General features: G+C 45.1%; 1 protein-coding gene across 1 annotated transcript in view; it reads left to right on the top strand.

Annotated features, from left to right (window-relative positions):
• The window catches only part of LOC122927328 (neurogenic locus notch homolog protein 3-like), a 61551-nt gene that overhangs the window by 27138 nt on the left and 14622 nt on the right, over positions 1-19791 (top strand). Inside the window, 11 exon segments of the mRNA XM_044279057.1 lie at positions 6133-6275; positions 6359-6694; positions 6779-6901; positions 8507-8740; positions 9000-9155; positions 9269-9454; positions 9560-9673; positions 11661-11774; positions 12205-12438; positions 13147-13257; positions 18046-18238. Coding sequence (XP_044134992.1) covers positions 6133-6275; positions 6359-6694; positions 6779-6901; positions 8507-8740; positions 9000-9155; positions 9269-9454; positions 9560-9673; positions 11661-11774; positions 12205-12438; positions 13147-13257; positions 18046-18238 — 1944 coding nt within the window.

Here is a 19791-nt window from a genome sequence, read left to right as displayed (position 1 = left end):
TGCTGTCCGCGTCTTTTGCGGCCCCATTGAAGTGAATGGGTCCGCATCCGAGCCGCCAAAACTGCCGCTCGGATGTGGACCAAAAAGAGGTTTTCTGGGAGAAAATGTATTTTAAAATGGGCCATAATAAATTTTAAAAAACCTACTGATTTCATCCCCTTCGCGATTTCAACTTTGCTCTTTTCCCTGCTGCTATAGCCATGTTTGAGGAGGATGTTGGCAGTATACTCCATACAAGCATTACATGAGAAGCATGTTGGTGGTACTGTATACTATTTGGGTGGAATACACATTAGTGTGTTGCTGGTGGTGTACTTTGTATATGATGTGTAGCTGTATGTGAGAAATATGGCGGTATATGGCGTGTATGTGTTGTATAGCAGTATATGAGCAGGTTGGTGGTGGTATCCTATGTGTATATGCTATGTATGAGGAGGGTGGTGGTATGTGTATTAGCTCTCAGGCCTCCAGCACGGCACAAAGCTTCAGATCCCAAACACAGAGACATCTCTGCTGAGCCCAGCTGCCTATTTAAGGACAGCCAGGTGCTGCCAAAACCCAGACCGGCACTCAAACTCCGGTCCGGGGAAAAGACCTGCTGGGAGGAAAATACCTACCTTGCCAGACACAATCCCTCACTGTGTCACTATATATGTGTGTGTGTGTGTGTGTGTGTGTGTGTGTGTGTGTTTGTATATATAATCTTTTCGTGATGTATACCAGTATGAGGGGGTGCCAGAAGTATAGTGTGTGTGTGTGTATATATGTAGTGTGTGTGTGTGTATATATATATATATATATATATATATATATATATATATATATATATATTGCTAGCATAAGGAGTATAGTGGTATATTGTATGTACTTGCTATATCAACGTATATATGAGAAGTCTGGTAGAGGTAAGTAGTTTATATATTATGTGTTGCTGGTGTTAGGAGGATGGCGGTATATTGTGTGCACACATGTACATGAGAATGGTAGGGGCTGTATACTGTGTAGGTGGTATTAGTAGGATGCGGTATATCCTGTATACATTGCGGTATACGGTGTGTGTACACGTGATAATAGCGCTATGCGGTGTGTAAATTTAGAATACCATTGTGTGCGGCCCGTATTATGGATGTGATGTCTACAGGCGGTGAGTAAGGTATCGGCAGTCTCGGTTGCTGGCACAAATGACGATTGTTTTACTGTGAAGAAGTGATGGGTCTCGCTCACCGCAGGCTAGACCTCTGCAGAAGGAGTAGAACAGGTTGTATTCTCAGGGTGTGTGCACGCGGGGAGGAAAGCTAAGTACCAGGGAGTGCCCGACAGGTGTGCTGAACAAAGGTGGAAAGAAGCTGTGTAGATCCAGGGTATACAGCTGTGTGAAACCATAGGAGCTGACGCTCTAACACCTGCAATATGCCAGCGTCCAGGCCTCCCACTTGTATTCCCATACTGGACTTCTACATCCGTAGTCCAGTAAGTGATAGTGTATGGACACTAAAGTGGCGGCCATGGTCGCTTGAATGTGCAGCGGTGAGAGCGCGCTCCGTGTGCCCTGTATTCAGCCAGGAGCTGACAATAGGACTCCACCTCTGTAACACAAGCTGCGTGAAGCAATGTCTGGCATGTGTTCTTCACCACTTCTTCTCTGCAGTGAATCAGCCTTCCGCTGACCTTTTTTGCGGAATCCTGAGGTTCTGATAGTCTGGCGTTTCCATATATTCTGGATTGTAGGGCAGTCCCGTTTCAGAATTGCTGGATTATCAGCCTCCAGATGAAATGTAGAGTAAGATGGCTGCTTCCTGGCTTCACGTGACTTGACTTTCCTCCGGGGTATGCTTTGTTTGCCCATATGGTGTTTGACATTAATAACCGATTGATAATTTCCGACCTCTGCCTCACTGGACCGAACGGCAACTCTCGTGTCAGAGGGCTGTGTCCAATATTGCAGCCTTGGGTGTAATACCACACACAGCCCATGGACAAGAGAGGAGCTGTTTCCAAAAGAAAGCAGCCATGTTTTTCTAATATCATAAACCTCCCCCTACCTACAGCCGAAGGGGCATAAATGACCCTGGAAAAAAAAAAAAATGTGGGTCCACTTAAGAGGTTGTCAGCCTTTTTAAAAAAAAAAAAAAAAAAAAAAGTTATTTTTACCTTACTGCTGCTTTTGTTCCCATGCTTCTTGGTCCTCTCCTGATAGGTGACCGCTGCAGCCAGTCACTGGTTGTAGCTGGTCATCACTGAAGCTAGTGATTGGCTGGCTGTGCTGTGACCGATCCGTGTCGAGAGGGAGACTACAGAAGCATCGGGATAGGATCAGGAAGGGAAGCATTTATAAAAGGGACCTATACAACTGGCTGACCTGTTGTATGAGTGCTTGGCCAGGCAGTAAAACATCATACTTGTCAATCAAAGCGGAGAAGGCACAACAGTTACTCAGCCTCTAGGTGTAACGGCAACGCCCTCATTGCTCCTAGAGGCTCATTTGCATATATTAATTTATCCCAGCAATGCGGGCACATATGAAGATGGGACCAACAGCGATGCCTTCAGCTGCCAAGTGCACATGTAACAGGTCAGCCAGTGTCATAGGTACCGTTTCGAGTAATGTTTGTGGCCGGACAGCCCCTTTAAGAGTTAATTACTTGGCGTTATTGGATTTTTGTGACAGATTTTTACTTATTATTTTTTATTATTATAATTTTTTTGTATCTGACCAATTGTTGATTTTTCCACGCACTACATGGGAAAGAGCGTGGGAGCGGGGCCCATTCATGTCTATCTGTATGTTGAGGAGTTACGTTCCTTTTGTCTGTGTGACTACGTTCGCCAAGGACCCTGTGATCTTAAAAGACTGTCAATGTTTGCAAATGCTCACACACAAATCTCACAGTTTAAAGACCCACATGAGACGGCCTGAAAAAAAAAAAAAAAAAACAGCCTATCGTGGGAAACGAGCATCAGGCAGAACTTGCCGAACGGGTCTGGTTAGTCGCTGAGGGGTGCGGGAGAGCGTGGGGTGGAGTGCTGTACGCATGCCAGCGCTGATGAACCCATCTTCTCTGCCAGATGAGTTGGGACACCTATGTCCCGTAAGGCCGGCAGGGCCTCCCATGGAAAGACTGACCCTGTGCCCCGCATAGTCCAAGACGCCGTCCCGTTCCTTCAGCTTTTCTATGACTTTTTCTTGGACGTTTTTTGGAGTCCTGGTCGAGTCATGTTTCAGCATCCCACACTAAGCTGTAGAGCTAGCACGCTTGGCCCTAGGCATTGACATAAGCGTCTCGAGGCAGCTGAGACATCCTATGATTTATTGAGATTTTTATTTTATTTTTTTTCTTCTTTCCGGATGTGTATAGTCTCCTGGAAAGAAGGAAGAGCAGAGAGCGGGGTGAAACTAAAATATTTATCCCCCTCTTGTACAATTACGTTCAGGTCCAGCTGTCTCACGAAGGGGGGCGAGCAGGGGGATCGTGGGAAATTGGTACGGAGCTGGGACATCTGGTTTTCATCTGGATTAATATATCCACCTGTCCTTGCCAGTCTGTAGCTTTTTCGATCTTATTGCCAGCCCTGGCCCGAAGCGAAGAAATCCAGGCTCGGTAGATTCAGGCTTGCAGTGCATTCTGGGAGTTCTTATATTTTTTATTTTTTTGAGGTTTTGGCAGCAGATTTTCTTGGCTTTCTTCTACCCAGTTTCTCCAGTTTTAAATTAGACATCTCTTCTGCTATAAGAGGGCTGCAGCGCATTCTTTCTGAATTATGTCTTTTATTCGTTAACTTCTTCTTGCCCGTTTTCTTGCCCTTATGTCGTACTTAAAGGGGGGATGTCCAGTTTAACAAAGCCTTTTTCATGAACAATTAGGGAATTCTAGGTTAATAGAGGGGTTCCATATTTGGGTATAAAGAGCCTCTCTTGCTCTGGAGGACTTGTCCTGTCCTACAATAATTAGGCTATGTAATGCTTTCATTGCCCTGTGGTGGCGCTGCAGGAAAATTGAACACTTATTGCCAGGGTTCCCCAAAGATTACAGACGATCACTGAGATTCTTAAAGTGCCCATACCTATTCAGTAGTGTGTTAACAAGAGGTAAATAGAAGAAACCTGATGTCAGACACTTTTGGCGGCGGTTTATCTTCTGGAAGAAGAAAATGATCAGGCAAAAATAATCATTTTGCCCCATCCTTTTCTCCCCTGACATCATCTATTGGGGGAGCCCTATACCCTGTTAGCTGAACCAATCATTCTCAGTAGATTTGGTCAACAATAGTGTGTGTGGAGACCTTTATACCTAAAAAAATAAAATAAAAAAGAGATAGTTGGAGTGGATTTCCTTCAAATTCATTAAAACATGAATACATTTGGTGCATTTAGGACTATCTGAAAGTCAGAAAATGAAATCTACATTAGGTTTGCGTCAAGATTTGCCTAATATCCAGTCATAAAGCAGTTCTCCACCCCTTAGGGCCTTTTCTACAGACGCCCCAGTATGGCCGGACCAGCGGTTATCATCATACTTACCTGATCCCTGACGCCAGGTTCTGGATCCTTTGCTGGGTCTCCTTGCGTCAACCTAAAGTTTGATGCCGGGGTCACGTAACCGCTTCAGCAAGTAACTAGCCGCAGCAGTCATGTGACACCCATGCATCACGTGACATGCTTTATGGGTGATCCAGTGTCAAATGTAGTGCCAGAATCCAGTATCGGAAATTGGTTAAGTATGATTACCACCTTGGGTCCAGCCTGAGGGTCTGTAGTAAAGGTCCCCAAGAGTGAACGTCACCTTTTTAAGTCTTAATAAATTTGGCAAAAATTTGAAGACTATAAGTAGTGATAAGAAAAAAAAAAACTCCGGCTCCATGGAGACTTTTGGTCACTCATGAGCTGCGCACAACCTCAGCCTTCATTTTCAAGAAGGTCGGAACTTTTTTCGACTGTCACATGACTAGCTCTTCCATAGGGAAGTATTAAGTTTTCAATAATCCCAAAATTTTCCTGCCAGCCTTAATCTTGTTGACACACTGCCGCTTGTACATGATAATGCTTCTCCTAGGCTTTGTCTATAAAGGATCATCCATCTTCTAAGGGTACTTTCACACTAGCGTTTTTCTTTTCCCGCATAGAGTTCCTTCACAGGGGCTCTATACCGGAAAAGAACTGATCAGGCATATCCACATGCATTCTGAATGGAGAGTAATCCGTTCAGGATGTCTTCAGTTCAGTCACTGAACGGCGTTTTGAACGGAGGAAATACCGCAGCATGCTGCGGTATTCTCTCAGTCCAAAATTCCGGATCAGTTGCCGGATCCGGCATTAATTTACATTGAAATGTATTAGTGCCGCATCCAGCATTAAAAATGCCGGATCCGTCCTTTCGGTCTCCACATGTGCTTAACAAACGGAGAGGCGGTTCTTTTCTTGCAATGCATTTGTGAGACTGATCCGCACCCGGATCCGTCTACAAATGCTGTCTATTTGCATGCAGATTGCCTGATCCGGCAGGCAGTTCGGGCGACAGAACTGCTTGCCAAATCACTGCTGCAAGTGTGAAAGTAGCCGAACCTGGAAAGGGTTACAGTATGTGCTCTAATGTCTTCCAGCTGTTACACGTCTGGTTCTTGAATCCCCCCCCCCCCCCCCCCCTCAATCTCCTTCTTTCCGGTTTACTCAGATCTGTCTTTTTTCACACGTTTTTTCATTTATGCATTTTATAAACTTTCCCGCAATTTTTTTTGTCTTTTTAATTTTTAATTTTTTTTTCCCCTGTGTATTTCCCTGTTTGCTTACTTTGTTTGCTTTGAGCATAGAAATTCTTCTACAAACTAAACTTTTACCAGGTTGCTCCTCTGGTCACTGATCCCTGCTTTTCTCATGTGGGTCAAAGCGTCACCTCAGATGTCATGCTGCCATTAGAGTTTTGTTGTATGGGCGTCTCCAAAGCCAGCTGTGGCCTGCGGTAAAGTAAACTGTTGCAAATCGTGGCCCGCCCAGAGCAGTAAAGAGACATTGCGGTTATGGATCATGTCATTATCATTACTTGTCTAATGTGGACATTTTAGGAAGGTTGGCACGGGGTATCTGTGCCAAGTCTGCTTTAGTAGGGTTCACTTATTTTTGATCTTCTTTTTTTCTAGATGTCTGTCTGGTTGGATTGGGGAGTATTGCCAGTTTAAAGATCCATGTGTGCCAACTCCTTGTGTTAATGGTGGCGTCTGCCAGAGCTCAATCAAAGGAGTAACTGTACAGTATGAGTGTAGCTGCCCCAAGGGTTTCAGAGGTGAGTCTTAACACTTGGGACTTCTCTTGGTGGGAATCCATTCATTGGTCCATCTTTAATCTTAATGTTTTTGCTCTTCACAGGGCAGGATTGCTCTCTTATTGACGCCTGTGCTTCCAACCCATGTGAGAACGGGGCTCGTTGTACCAACTGGAATGGGCGATACAACTGTACGTGCCCCCCAGGATACCAAGGACGAAGCTGCCGAGTGGATATTGATGAATGCCGAACTCCTGGTCTTTGTCAAAATGGAGGCCAGTGTATGAACACTGCTGGTTCCTTCCGCTGCCGCTGCCCGAACACCTTTACCGGTCAGTTATGTGAAGTACCCTACGTTCCATGTTCACCATCACAATGCCAAAATGGAGGCACCTGCCGACCGACTGGTGACCTCACGTACCAGTGTGTCTGCCTACCAGGTAAGAAGATGGTTCAGGATCTGTGCACGGGCATTGAACATTGGCCAGCGTTAGGCTTCACCGTTGTCGTTCTCCATCCTGCAGGTTTCGAAGGTCCGAACTGCGAGATAAATGTTGATGACTGCCCTGATCACAGGTGTATGAATGGCGGCACGTGTGTGGATGGCGTGAACACCTATAACTGCCAGTGTCCTCCAGAGTGGACAGGTGAGTGTCAACATGCTCAACGTCTTGGTAATGCTACATTCACACGACTGTATCCATCTTGCAGTCCACAAATGGCGAATCCATGAAAAATGGAAGCGGTCCATGTGCATCCTGCATTTTCGTGGGCACCATTGTAACAATGCCCCCTTTTTTTTTTTTTTTCTTCTCATTCAAAACAGACCACAAAAGGACATGTTCTATCATTTGCAGCACAGCCGCAATGATATCCGTCTGCTTTTTGCATTTTTTGCGGCCCAATAGAAAAGTTGGTTTCCTCGTGTGATCTGCAGATGCGGATCAAACACAGTCTGAAAATACAGTCGTGCATGTAGCCTTAGTTAGCATTTTAACCATCCCTAGCCCCCTCCCCCCAAAAAAAATCAAAAATACTTGGGTTGTCACCCAACTCTCTGCTTACAAATGCAAAAATGTCTTCCGTCTTACTGCTGGATTGTCAGTCTTCACTGCAGTTCTAGTATTGTCTTCATGAACCAAGAAGAGCAGGATCAACAAAGTTCTATTTCTCACCTGGATAGGATTTAAACTGGAGTTAGGGAGGAGTCTTTCTTTATATTCTTAATGCAGACTTAATGAAAGGTTAAGCATAGGCTTTCCTAACGTTGCCTGAGGGTGACATGCCTTTGAAGTAAATACTCTCTGGACCCTCATCATGTCCACTTTCTAATTACAACTGTATAGTATCCCAAAAGAGAAGCACCCAATCCTTAAATCCTATTATAGGATTACCTATCTCCACTTCCTGTCCTGGCTCTTTAACTTCCTGTCCTTTGTTTGGACTTTTAGCACAGCAGATATTCTCACTTAACTCTGTCAGACCATCACTGCGGCCAGAGAGAGCCCCCCCCCGTAGTGATTCCATTAGAACATCACATTTATCAAGGCATTGCTCTTCTGTGGGCACCTTTTTCTAGGCTTTTCCCAGGCTCTGTTCTACACCTACAGTTATCACGAGGATTACCCTCGAGATAACCTTCTTCCTTTACAGCAGCAGTAAACTTACAATGGAATACCTATCTGTGTAGGAGGTTTATCTCTTTGCTGACTGCTACAGAAGGACAATATTTTATATTTCATTTGCAGTGGTAATGTCGAAGTGAAAAAATTCAAAAAATAAAAAATTCTATGAATATTGACTTGTGTCCCTTGTGTACCATCAATGATGACGACCATATCTGCTGACACTAATTTAAAGGTGGTGGTGGGAGATGCGGACAGGAGAGTGTTCGGTCTCGTTGCCTGATGGTGCCACTCTGCGGTTGGAGATGCAGCTGGCATCGTTGGCGGTACCTATTAAATGGGTAGTTTCCCTTAAAAAATGCTGTCGTTTCACTTGGACTGGCCGCACATTTTCCTTGCAGCAGCTGCGGACCAGCCATCTGCTATCTATGTTCCCTGATATTGACCAGGTGCCAGCGTTGTTTGCCGCTGGAGGTAAACTATAAATATTTCCATTCACTGGCAGCCAGCAAAGATCTTGAAAATGGAAAGAAACCAAAGCACAATTGTATTAGAGCGAGTATCTCCCATGTGAAGAATCGTGTATGATGGTTGTATTGAATATCTTTTGTGACATTTTCATGACAGGTCAGTTCTGTACGGAAGACGTGGATGAGTGCCAGCTCCAGCCTAATGCCTGCCACAATGGAGGCACCTGTTTTAACACCCAGGGTGGGCACACCTGCGTTTGTGTCAATGGCTGGACAGGAGAAAGCTGCAGCGAGAACATCGATGACTGTGCCACTGCCGTCTGCTTCCATGGAGCCACCTGCCATGATCGAGTGGCTTCCTTCTACTGTGAATGCCCCATGGGCAAGACTGGTAAGTGCAGAGCACAGATCCTCTCCATGTAAGAAGATTGTAACGTCCTATCTATGATGACCCTTGAACTGCATTATTGGCTGATAGGGGCACATGCTAAGTCATTAAGTAACTGGTCGTTAGTGCTGTGATTATGGACGCTCATACCGGTGTAGTCCACTTTAGTCAGTGACCTGTACCATGATGGGGTCAAATCTAGGTTTGTAAACCTCATTGATCAACCCATTGATGGATTTCTTGTTGTTCTTGATTTTTCCAGGGCTCCTATGTCATTTGGAGGACGCGTGTGTCAGTAACCCATGCCATAAGGACGCCATGTGTGACACTAACCCAGTGAACGGACGCGCCATCTGTACATGCCCTCCTGGTTTTACAGGGGGAGCCTGTGACCAGGATGTGGATGAATGCTCAATAGGTAATGGGCAATTGACTTGATTTTGGCCATGGGAAGGCATCTTGGGTGTGGTGGGGATGAACCAGTGGGATTGAGGTTGTTGGGATTATTGAAGCATCCGTGTCTTCCTCTAGGTGCCAACCCCTGTGAACACTTTGGGCGCTGTGTTAACACTCAGGGATCCTTCCAGTGCCAGTGCGGTCGTGGTTACACTGGACCTCGTTGCGAAACGGACGTCAATGAGTGTTTGTCCACCCCCTGCCAGAACGACGCCACCTGCTTGGACCGAATCGGAGAGTTCACTTGCATCTGCATGGCTGGTGAGATGCCCAGTGGCATTGCTAACCACATTTCTGTACAGGGCATGCTGCTTATTACCCCTGTGGTTTTATTGGATGTGTAAATCTTTATCTTGTCCTCGTCAGGATTTACTGGTACATTCTGTGAGCTCAACATCAATGAGTGTGATAGCAGCCCTTGTGTCAATGGAGGAGTCTGTAAAGATGTGGTGAATGGGTTTACGTGTAGCTGTCCGGCTGGTAAGTATTATTCATAAGTGGGCATTATATGTCATGTCTGTATAGTACACACTGACATTGGATATCGCTGCTTAAACGGGTTGTCGCAAAGCATTGCATCTGATCGTTGGCGCTCTAACTGTTGGGAACGCCACCAATCAAAAGAATGGGGAGTCACGTGTCCCCCTCCTTTCCTGCTATAAGAATGGAGTGGTGGTCAGGCATGCATGCTGCTGCTCCGTCCATGGAGAGATAAGTGGCTATTGCCGATAGTTCCTTAAAGATGAATGGAGTGAAAGCACATGTGCAGCCTTCACTTCATTCATACAGGTAGACACCCCCGATCTCATGATCCGAGGGGTTCCAAGCTGTTGGACTCCACTAATCAGACAAGTTTAAATATTGGGACAACCCTTTTAGTGTTGAGGTTGATCTTTGATGAACCTATACTTGTAGTAGAGGATAGCTTAAACTTTTTATTGCTGGAGCGTTTACTCGCCTTTCTTACCAGGACACTTTTTTTTTTTTTTTTTTTTTTTTTTTTTCAGTTTTATCAATGGGCCTGTTTAACTACAAATAACTAATTTATAAGCCAACCTATATGTATTTGATATTTTTTTCACAGGAGACATTAGACCTTTCTTTTGTGCCATTAGTTGACAGATATATATATATATATATATATATATATATATATATATATATATATTTATTTATTTATTTTTTTTAAATATTGAAGGAAAAACTGAAAATTATGAAAAAGATGTATATTTTTTGTTTTCTTATACATTTTTCTTTTGTTATAAAAGATTTCAAGAAAAAAACATTTCTAAAAACATTACCAAATGTTTGAACTGTGAAAATGAATGCTATATGTGCAATTTACCTACTGGCTGGGCCCACCCCAAGACTTTAAAGACTTCTATTGCTGGTTTGAAATCAACAAAATGCCATAACAGATGTTGTACAGAGCCAAAACATTAGAAACTCCTTCAAAATGATTATTTTTTTTTTTTATATTGACCCTCTAACTTGAGGAACTTTAGACATTTTAAGCTTTTTTTTTTTTTTTTACCTATGTATACCTGTACCTATATTTTTATTTTCTTTATGAAAGAAAAAGGGAAAAATAAATGTGTGTAAATATAGTTTACACACTCTGTATGTATAAAGTCGTGCAGTGGTTGGCAAGTGGTTAAATAGACCCCTTAATTTAATCTTGGGAAGTGAAGGCATTTTGCGAAGTAAAGCCATCACTTCATGTTTGGTGATGGTCCATCCTGCGAATCCCCTGGCGATACAAAACGCAAAGGGTTAAGCTGCTTGGCAGTTATTCAACACGTTTCTGTTACCATCCACCAAAACATTACCATGTAGGTTGCATTTCCCTTCACAGTGTGTCAGGAGAACAGTTGGACCACTGTGATCAAGAAGGGATGGCACAGTCCACTCATATACCATCACTTCTTCTGGTATTAATACCCCTTTAATTGGCATATCAGAAATTATTCTCCTTCTGATCCAGAGTAACTTGATGGTGGAAGATGGTAGATTTGTGTCTACATAGGCCCATGTATTTATAGGGCGAGAAAAGTAGATGAGACCCACCACTCCCTAACTTGGTGGATCTCTCCTCTGAGCTCTACAGTCATAAAATCCTGGCCATATGTTTTCGGCAATAGTTTTCTGCTTCTAGTAAAAGATCTAAGAAATACGTGTTGAAGTGGATGAATAGGATCTATTGGTTTCAGTCCATTTTTCTGCATTTCCATATATGAACAAATGAACCACATGCTGCGTTCCAAAATGTTTTCTCTGCAACCAAAACAGATGTCCTATGGAAGTTGGGAGAGCACCAAAATCAACAGAGCCACAGTGACTATGCTTGTGACGACCTCTCATTGCATACTTATTAGGCTCCCAGGAGAGGATTAGTTGAAAGAAAAATCTGAATTTACTTTTATAAAAACTTGTACCCGTTGGAGTAATGGTGGCATTGTCCTATCAGGTTTCACAGGCACCATGTGTCAGATTGACATTGACGAGTGCGCCAGTACGCCCTGCAAGAATGGAGCCAAATGTGTGGATAGACCCAATGGTTATGAATGTCGTTGTGCGGAGGGTGAGTTCTTCGGTCCAGGTTAACTGACTGAGGGTAATCTTACTCCTGGGGTCTGTCTCTGATGCAGTATCCTGTTCTCTCTCACGCTCTCTGGATGTCTCTTTATATATTCAGGGAGGTAAGTCTCTGCCTGTCCCTATATTTCCATCTTTTCTCATCTCCCTGCTCTAATCGCTTTTCCAATCCCTTTGGACTAGCTGGACCCGAGTTGCTGTGCTTCATGCTTTTTCATCTTGTGCTTCTCCAGTGGCAGTGCTTGGGTATGGCTTTTAACATGGCATTGCTCAGTTTTTGACTCCTTTTGAGTCATCTTCTGCTGTTGGCTCCACCATATTGGCATATGCTGCTTGTCTCTGCTTCCTTCCACCCCTTGCCTGTTCCCCTCATTTCTCTGTGATGCCATTTTCACTTGGATCATTTCCTGTTTCAGGCTTTGAAGGTCCCCTCTGTGAACGTAACATCAATGAGTGCTCTCCTGACCCATGTCACCATGGAAAGTGCCGCGATGGCATTGCCAGCTTCACCTGCACATGTGATCCTGGGTACACCGGCTATCGCTGCGAAAACCAGATCAATGAATGCCACAGTAACCCTTGTCTACATGGAGGAAAATGCATTGACCTGGTCAATAAGTACTTGTGTTACTGTCAGCCAGGAACCTCAGGTGAGAGCTTATTGGGTTAACCAAAACCACTAGTGACAAGTATTTTGTGGGTGCATATTATCCATTTTCAGCCCATCAGTATCTTTGATTAGGATTGGAGGAACTGTTAATCCTGGTCGTTTAACCCCCTCCATGGACTGTGACTGCAGCATGATCAAAGGGGACTTTACCTTCAGTTGAATCACTAGCAAGGACAGGCTGGCAGGGTGGGGCCTAGCAAGGACAGGCTGGCAGGGTGGGGCCTAGCAAGGACAGGCTGGCAGGGTGGGGCCTAGCAAGGACAGGCTGGCAGGGTGGGGCCTAGCAAGGACAGGCTGGCAGGGTGGGGCCTAGCAAGGACAGGCTGGCAGGGTGGGGCCTAGCAAGGACAGGCTGGCAGGGTGGGGCCTAGCAAGGACAGGCTGGGGACACTTCACTTGGGGACACTTCACTGCTGAAGCAGTCATTGGCTGAAGCAGCACATGTGACTGTCCAGTGTAGGTGAGCATGATGGAATACACTGCTAGCCAAAGTTAAAAAATCTACAAAAAGCTAAACAGACGCTGGCCTGGTCATTAAAGGGTTTGACATCCTTAGACACAAGAGGCTCCTATAAAAAGACATTATTATATACTGGAGTAACTATGAGGCAAGACATTATCCAGGTCACAACAGGGAGTCGGCCAAGACGAGTTCACCATGTAAACAATCTCTTGTCTTGCATTGTAGGTGTTAACTGCGAATACAATTACGATGAGTGTGCTAGCAACCCCTGCGAGTATGGTGAATGCAAAGATGGCATCAACGGATATGACTGTGTGTGCAAACCAGGATTTACAGGTAAGAAGTTGTGTTTAGGGGGGAGGACGAGTTTAAAGAGGTTGTACGGGAGTAGAAAAAGGCGGTCTACTTTTTGTCCGGTGTTCCAGTTCAGCCCATTTCAATGTGCCACATACAAAAGGTGCTAAAAAACAAACCTTAAAGGGGTTCTTTGCTATGGACAATCCCTACTTGTTAAAAGGGTCTGTTGACATGAAGCATTTTCTGATTGGTAGAGGTCCAACATGCAGTTCTTTGAGAACTCCTCAGAACTCCTGTGAGCCCCACAGCCTTCTCCAGCTTTGCGTAGGCCATGTGAAACCACGTTCATCGGCCTAGGTGCAGCTCGGCTCCATTCAGGTGAATGGGTCTGAGCTGCAATACCAAGCAGAGCCACTATACAATGTATGGCGCTGTGCTTGGTTAGCTGCGAGAAGGCCAAGCACCATTGCCTTTGGGGTCCTGGTCTGATCAGATACTGATGAGCTATCCAGAGGATAGGTCATCAGTTAAGACATCTTGGAAAACTCGTTTAATCCTCTTGGGAGCCCCATCATTAAAAAAAAATATTTCTGTGATAGCTGCCATTACAGCTCCTGTGGGGCCGTCACCCAGTTTTTCCAGGCCTTATACACCCCTTGTTGTCCAAGATCATAAATACTCTACTTTGTTCAAAAAACAGCGTCGCACCGGACTGTAGGTTGTGTCTGGTATTGCAGCTCAACTCCATCGAAGTGAATGAGGCGGAGCCCTGTACAGGCGAGGGGCTGCGTTTGGAAGAAAGCACCCATGTTTTCTAAACGCCAAACCTATATCCCCACCTATATTCAACCCATATACACCATAGAATAGAACACCAATAGAAGTATATGTGGTTCAATAATAAATAACAAGTTAATCAGACGTCCATCATGATTATAGTATCAAATTTTATTAAACATATATTAGACATGATTGGCATACACAAATATATAAAAAAAAAAAGGGTAAAAACACCAACACAGTGGTGGTGACCACACGGCAGGATAAACACAATAAAGTGCAAAAAGTATTAGGTACTATAAAGTGCAGATTCAGGAGTACATAAATCAGTATTAGGCTACTTTCACACTTGCGTTCGGAGCGTATCCGTCTGGTGTCTGCACAGACGGATCCGCACCTATAATGCAAACGCTTAGATCCGTTCAGAACGGATCCGTTTGCATTACCATGAACAAAAAAATAAAAAATAATTTTTTTTTTTTTTTTTTGTTGTTGTTCATGATGGTGCAAACGGATATGTTTTGACTTTACATTTAAAGTCAATGGGGGACGGATCCGTTTGAAAATTTAGCCATACTGTGTCAACTTCAAACGGATCCGTCCCCATTGACTAAGGCTACTTTCACACTTGCGTTCGGGGCTCCGCTTGTGAGTTCCGTTTGAAGGCTCTCACAAGCGTCTCCGAACGGATCCGTCCAGCCCTAATGCATTCTGAGTGGATGCGGATCTGCTCAGACTGCATCAGTCTGGCACAGTCTGTCCTCTGCTCCGCTCAGCAGGCGGACACCTGAACGCTGCTTGCAGCGTTCGTGTGTCCGCCTGGCCGTGCGGAGGCAAACTGATCCGTCCAGACTTACAATGTAAGTCAATGGGGACGGATCCGTTTGAAGTTGACACAATATGGCTCAATTTTCAAACTGATCCGTCCCCCATTGACTTTCAATGTAAAGTCAAAACGGATCCGTTTGCACTATCATGAACAACAAAAAAATTTTGTTTTTTTTGTTCATGGTAATGCAAACGGATCCGTTCTGAACGGATCTAAGCGTTTGCATTATAGGTGCGGATCCGTCTGTGCAGACACCAGACGGATCCGCTCCGAACGCAAGTGTGAAAGTAGCCTTACATTGTAAGTCTGGACGGATCCGTTTGCCTCCGCACGGCCAGGCGGACATCCGAACGCTGCAAGCAGCGTTCAGGTGTCCGCCTGCTGAGCGGAGCGGAGGACAAACGCTGCCAGACTGATGCATTCTGAGCGGATCCGCATCCACTCAGAATGCATTAGGGCTGGACGGATCCGTTCGGGGCCGCTTGTCAGAGCCTTTAAACGGAACTCACAAGCGGAGCCCCGAACGCAAGTGTGAAAGTAGCCTTATACACACAGCCTAATGGTATGGATGTAAAAAACATGTAAAAAAATAAGCGATGCAGTATAATACTAAGTATATAGTACCAACCAAATAATTGTGTCCAGCCTCCGGTCAGACCACCACCACGCCCCGATTACTATGTTCAGGTCTGGTTCTCGGATCTCTCTGCCTCACCGGTCAGAGATGTGTTTGTTTTGTGGTTATTCTGGGGCCTGTATCTGGTCAGCCGGTGTTGTAGATCCCTAGGAATAGACTTGGCAGAAAAATGTAAGGAATGTTCAGCGCAATCTAATGTGATTTTACGGCCTCTGGAATACAATAAGACCTTTGTAGAGGTGGAACCCGGTCATCTCTGTCCAGCTGGAAACAGATGGCGACAAAGTCGTCTACAGGCGCATTCATGCAGCAGGGATTTCTGCTGCCTCGGTATGGAGGCTCGATTGCTGGATTGTACTTACACGTCCACGCTATGGAGCTGGTGTAGGTATAATGTTAGGTTTGTGACTTCTTAAACGCCTATTACTACCGGAGGATACGTTTAAAGGGCATCTGTCAGCAGTTTTGTACCTATGACACCGGCTGACCTGTTACATGTGACTTTGGCAGCTATAGTCATCTGTGTTGGATCCATGTTCATGTGTCCTCATTGCTGAGAAAAATGCTGTTTTACTATATGCAAATGATCTTGTAGGAGCAACGGGGCCATTACACCTAGAGGCTATGCTCTCTCTGCAACTGCTGCGTCCTCCTGCACTTTCATTGACTTTAGGAAAAGTCAGGGCCAGGTGTGACCACGTTTATACTGCCCGGCTCTGTCAATTAAAGTGCAGACGATGTGGCAATTGCAGTGAGATCAGAGCCTCTAAGTGTAATGGTAACGCCCCCGTTGCTCCTAGAGGCTCATTTGAATATTGTTAAACCTCATTTTTCTCAGCAATGCGGGCACATATGAACATGGGACCAACACAGAGGCCTTCAGCTGCCAAGCGCACATGTAACAGGTCAGCCAGCGTCATAGGTACAAATCTGCTGACAGATGCCCTTTAAACGCATCCTCCGGTAGTAGTAGGTGTTTAAGAAGTCACTTTTCCAGCCAAGCGTCAACCTGTGTAAGATTCAGTATTTATGGCCCATTCTCAGGATAGATCCTTAAAATCTCATCACCTCCCAACACCCCCCTCCGATCAGCTGTATGAAGAGGCCGTGTCGCTCCAATCAGCCAGTGACATCACGTAACCTATTTGCAGCTCGGCCCATTGACTTAAATGGGCCTGGGCTGCCATACCAAGCACAGCCACTATATAACATATGGCGCTGTGGTTGGTAAGCGGTGAGGAGCGATCACCATTGCACCGTGGCTTCTTCAAACAGCTTGGTGGGGGTGTCCCTGTATATTAATAAGAACCAGGCCTCCTCTGTGTGGTCCTTTCTGTAGCCTGTTCTCGCGCAGCATGCCCCTCACGACTAATTACAGTCATTGTCTGGACTGTAATGTCTGACGACCCCCCCCCCCCCCCCCCCTGTGGTTTTATTGGGGGTGGGTGGGGAGTCGTCTTTATGTAGCTACCAGGTGCCCAAGTAAGGATGGTTCACATGCAGACAGCTGGCACTTATGACCCACGTGGGCTATTTTTGGGTAATGGATAGAGCTTCCGTCCTTTTTTTCTGGACTTTAGTAAATTGATTTGTTTTCTCATCTATTTTTGGATGAGCTGAGGAGGATCTTTTTTTCTTTACTCCCATGACCATAGCCTTGACTTGGGACCATAAATGGTCAGTAAATAAAGCGGGACGTCCTAATGAGGAGCAGATGGCAATGGTATTTGGGAGGAAGAGCACATTTTAGGAAGCGGAGATGGTGACTGGGTACAGTAGTGCAAAGACACTGAGGAATGTCGTTGGACATGGGAAGTCATTGACTCATCGTCTTCCAGAGAGTTGTCCAAGTTCTTAATTTGTGTCTAGGCAAATTCTGCTCTTGGAAAAGCTGGGCGAACGCTATGGCCGTCAATACCGGTCCTCCCCCAGCTTTCTCATAGCCACGAAATGCACATTGGGAAAGGGAAAGGTTGCCTTGTAGACAGATTTGTCTTTTGAGGAGCTTGTTGTGCAGGCTGGAATTTCTGCCATACTAGTTTTACCAGAAACCGAAGAGGCTGACCTAAGTAACAGCGCCACTCTTGTTCTTGGCAGTGTCTGGTATTGCAGCTCGGCCCCGTTCAATGATATGGGGGTAGTGAAGCCAGTGAGACAAAGAAGAGGTGCCAAAAAGTTGCCAATGTTTGCACAGGTCCTCTTTTCTCAAAAGTGTGAGGGGACAGGACATAGGCTCCCTGACTGATTTTTGAAGATTGCAACGGAAACTGGCATAAATTACGCCTAAAATGTACTCCAGCTCTTGGCGCATGGAACCTCAAAAGTCACCAAATTTCATTACCTAAATTGGGCACATCCCATGCCTGCGTAAACAGGACCAAAGCTGGGGTATGACACACCGCTCTTCATAAATTCCCCCTCAATGTGTGCAGTACCAGACACAGCCCATAGACACAAGTGCCGGTATAACCGTGTGCCACTGTACCCTATGCCCTCATGATTGGCACATTGATTATTATCGCCTATGGTCAGTGTATTTTCACACCTGATTATTGATGTGCCATTTGTTTTTGTCTCCCAGGTCCCCTCTGCAATGTGAAGGTGTCCCCGTGTGCATCTAACCCTTGCCAAGCCGGGGGTACCTGCCAGGTTGTTGACAGTGGCTTCCGATGCGCCTGCTTAGACGATGGTGTGCTTCGCGATGCCCTGTGCAACCCCACTCAGCTTTGTATACCCGGGTGCAATCACGGGACATGCCGCAAGTCCGGCGACGGGTAAGTGACATAGTGACTCCCAAGAACGGTGTCCTGTGACCTTACAGCTGTAATGGAGGTCGGGCATTAGTCATCCAGGGTTATAATATAAGCACTGATCAGTCGTCCTGGCTGAAGAAGTGCTGAGAAGTTCTCAGGAGAGGAAGCTTTATATAGGATGGCACCAGTCTACCAAAACCATGAAGGATTATGCCAAGAGTTAGGGCACCAATAGGTTTCTGTAACTCCTGGTGTGGTGAATATGCCAATTGACCCCAGCATTGTGGACATGGGTTTGGCATTCATTTGACTCCTGTGCCACATCCTTAACCAACTGTGCCCATTGATTATATACATCTGGACGGACCACAATTAACTCTGCAAGGATGGTCCTGAACAATCCTTGCAAAAAAAAAAAAAAATGCACAATTTTTTTTTAAAATGCATAACTCACCCACTGGTAACTGGTTAGGCTACCTGCTCACATTGCCAAAATGTATGCCGAAAATCCTAGAAGGTGCAGAGTCGCACAAACAGTTGGCAGGCTGCAGATTGAAAAAAAAATAAAAATTTTTTTTTTTTTGCACCCCAAACTGTATGCAGTTGTAACAAACTCTTAGCAGTGTGTTAGCAGAACTAGGTCTTGTAGGGTTTTCATTCCCTGACAGCAAGCAGTGCTCTTGATAATGGTGATCTGGCCAGCGTATATTAGAAAGTTTCTGAACATTACATAATACAGTGCATAGGCAGCAATTACTTCTCCCACTACCTTCATAGTCTATCGGTGTGGTTCAGTATAACCTTTAAGGCCCCTTTCACACGGGCGTCATGTTTTTTGCCCGGATAAGAGGCGGGTGCGTTGCGGGAAAATGCGCGATTTTTCCGCGCGAGTGCAAAACATTGTCATGCGTTTTGCACTCGCGTGAGAAAAATCGCGCATGTTTGGTACCCAGACCCGAACTTCTTCACAGAAGTTCGGGCTTGGGATTGATGTTCTGAAGATTGTATTATTTTCCCTTATAACATGGTTATAAGGGAAAATAATAGCATTCTGAATACAGACTGCATAGTATAATAGTGCTGGAAGGGTTAAAAATAATAAAAAAAGTTAACTCACCTTCTCCTCTTGTTAGCGTAGATCCCGGTCTGTTCTTTAGCTGTGGACTGAATGACCTGAGGTGACGTCAGATCACATGCTCCAATCACATGGTCCATCACCATGGTGATGGAGCATGTGATCTGACGTCATCAAAGGTCCTTCAGCCACAGCTAAAGAACAGACCGGGACTCTACGCTAACAGGAGGAGAAGGTGAGTTAACTTTTTTATTATTTTTAACCCTTCCAGCACTATTATACTAAGCATTCTGTATTCAGAATGCTATTATTTTCCCTTATAACCATGTTATAAGGGAAAATAATACAGTGAATAGACTGTCACCTAGAACCCATGCGTGAAAATCGCACCGCATCCGCACTTGCTTGCGGATGCATGCGATTTTCACGCAATCCCCATTCATTTCTATAGGGCCTGCATTACGTGAAAAACGCACAAAGAGGAGCATGCTGCGATTTT

Source organism: Bufo gargarizans, chromosome 2 (assembly GCF_014858855.1).
Source record: "Bufo gargarizans isolate SCDJY-AF-19 chromosome 2, ASM1485885v1, whole genome shotgun sequence".
Taxonomy (NCBI): Eukaryota; Metazoa; Chordata; class Amphibia; order Anura; family Bufonidae; genus Bufo; species Bufo gargarizans.
Note: the sequence above shows the minus strand (reverse complement) of the source record. Positions and strands in the feature narration are given on the sequence as shown.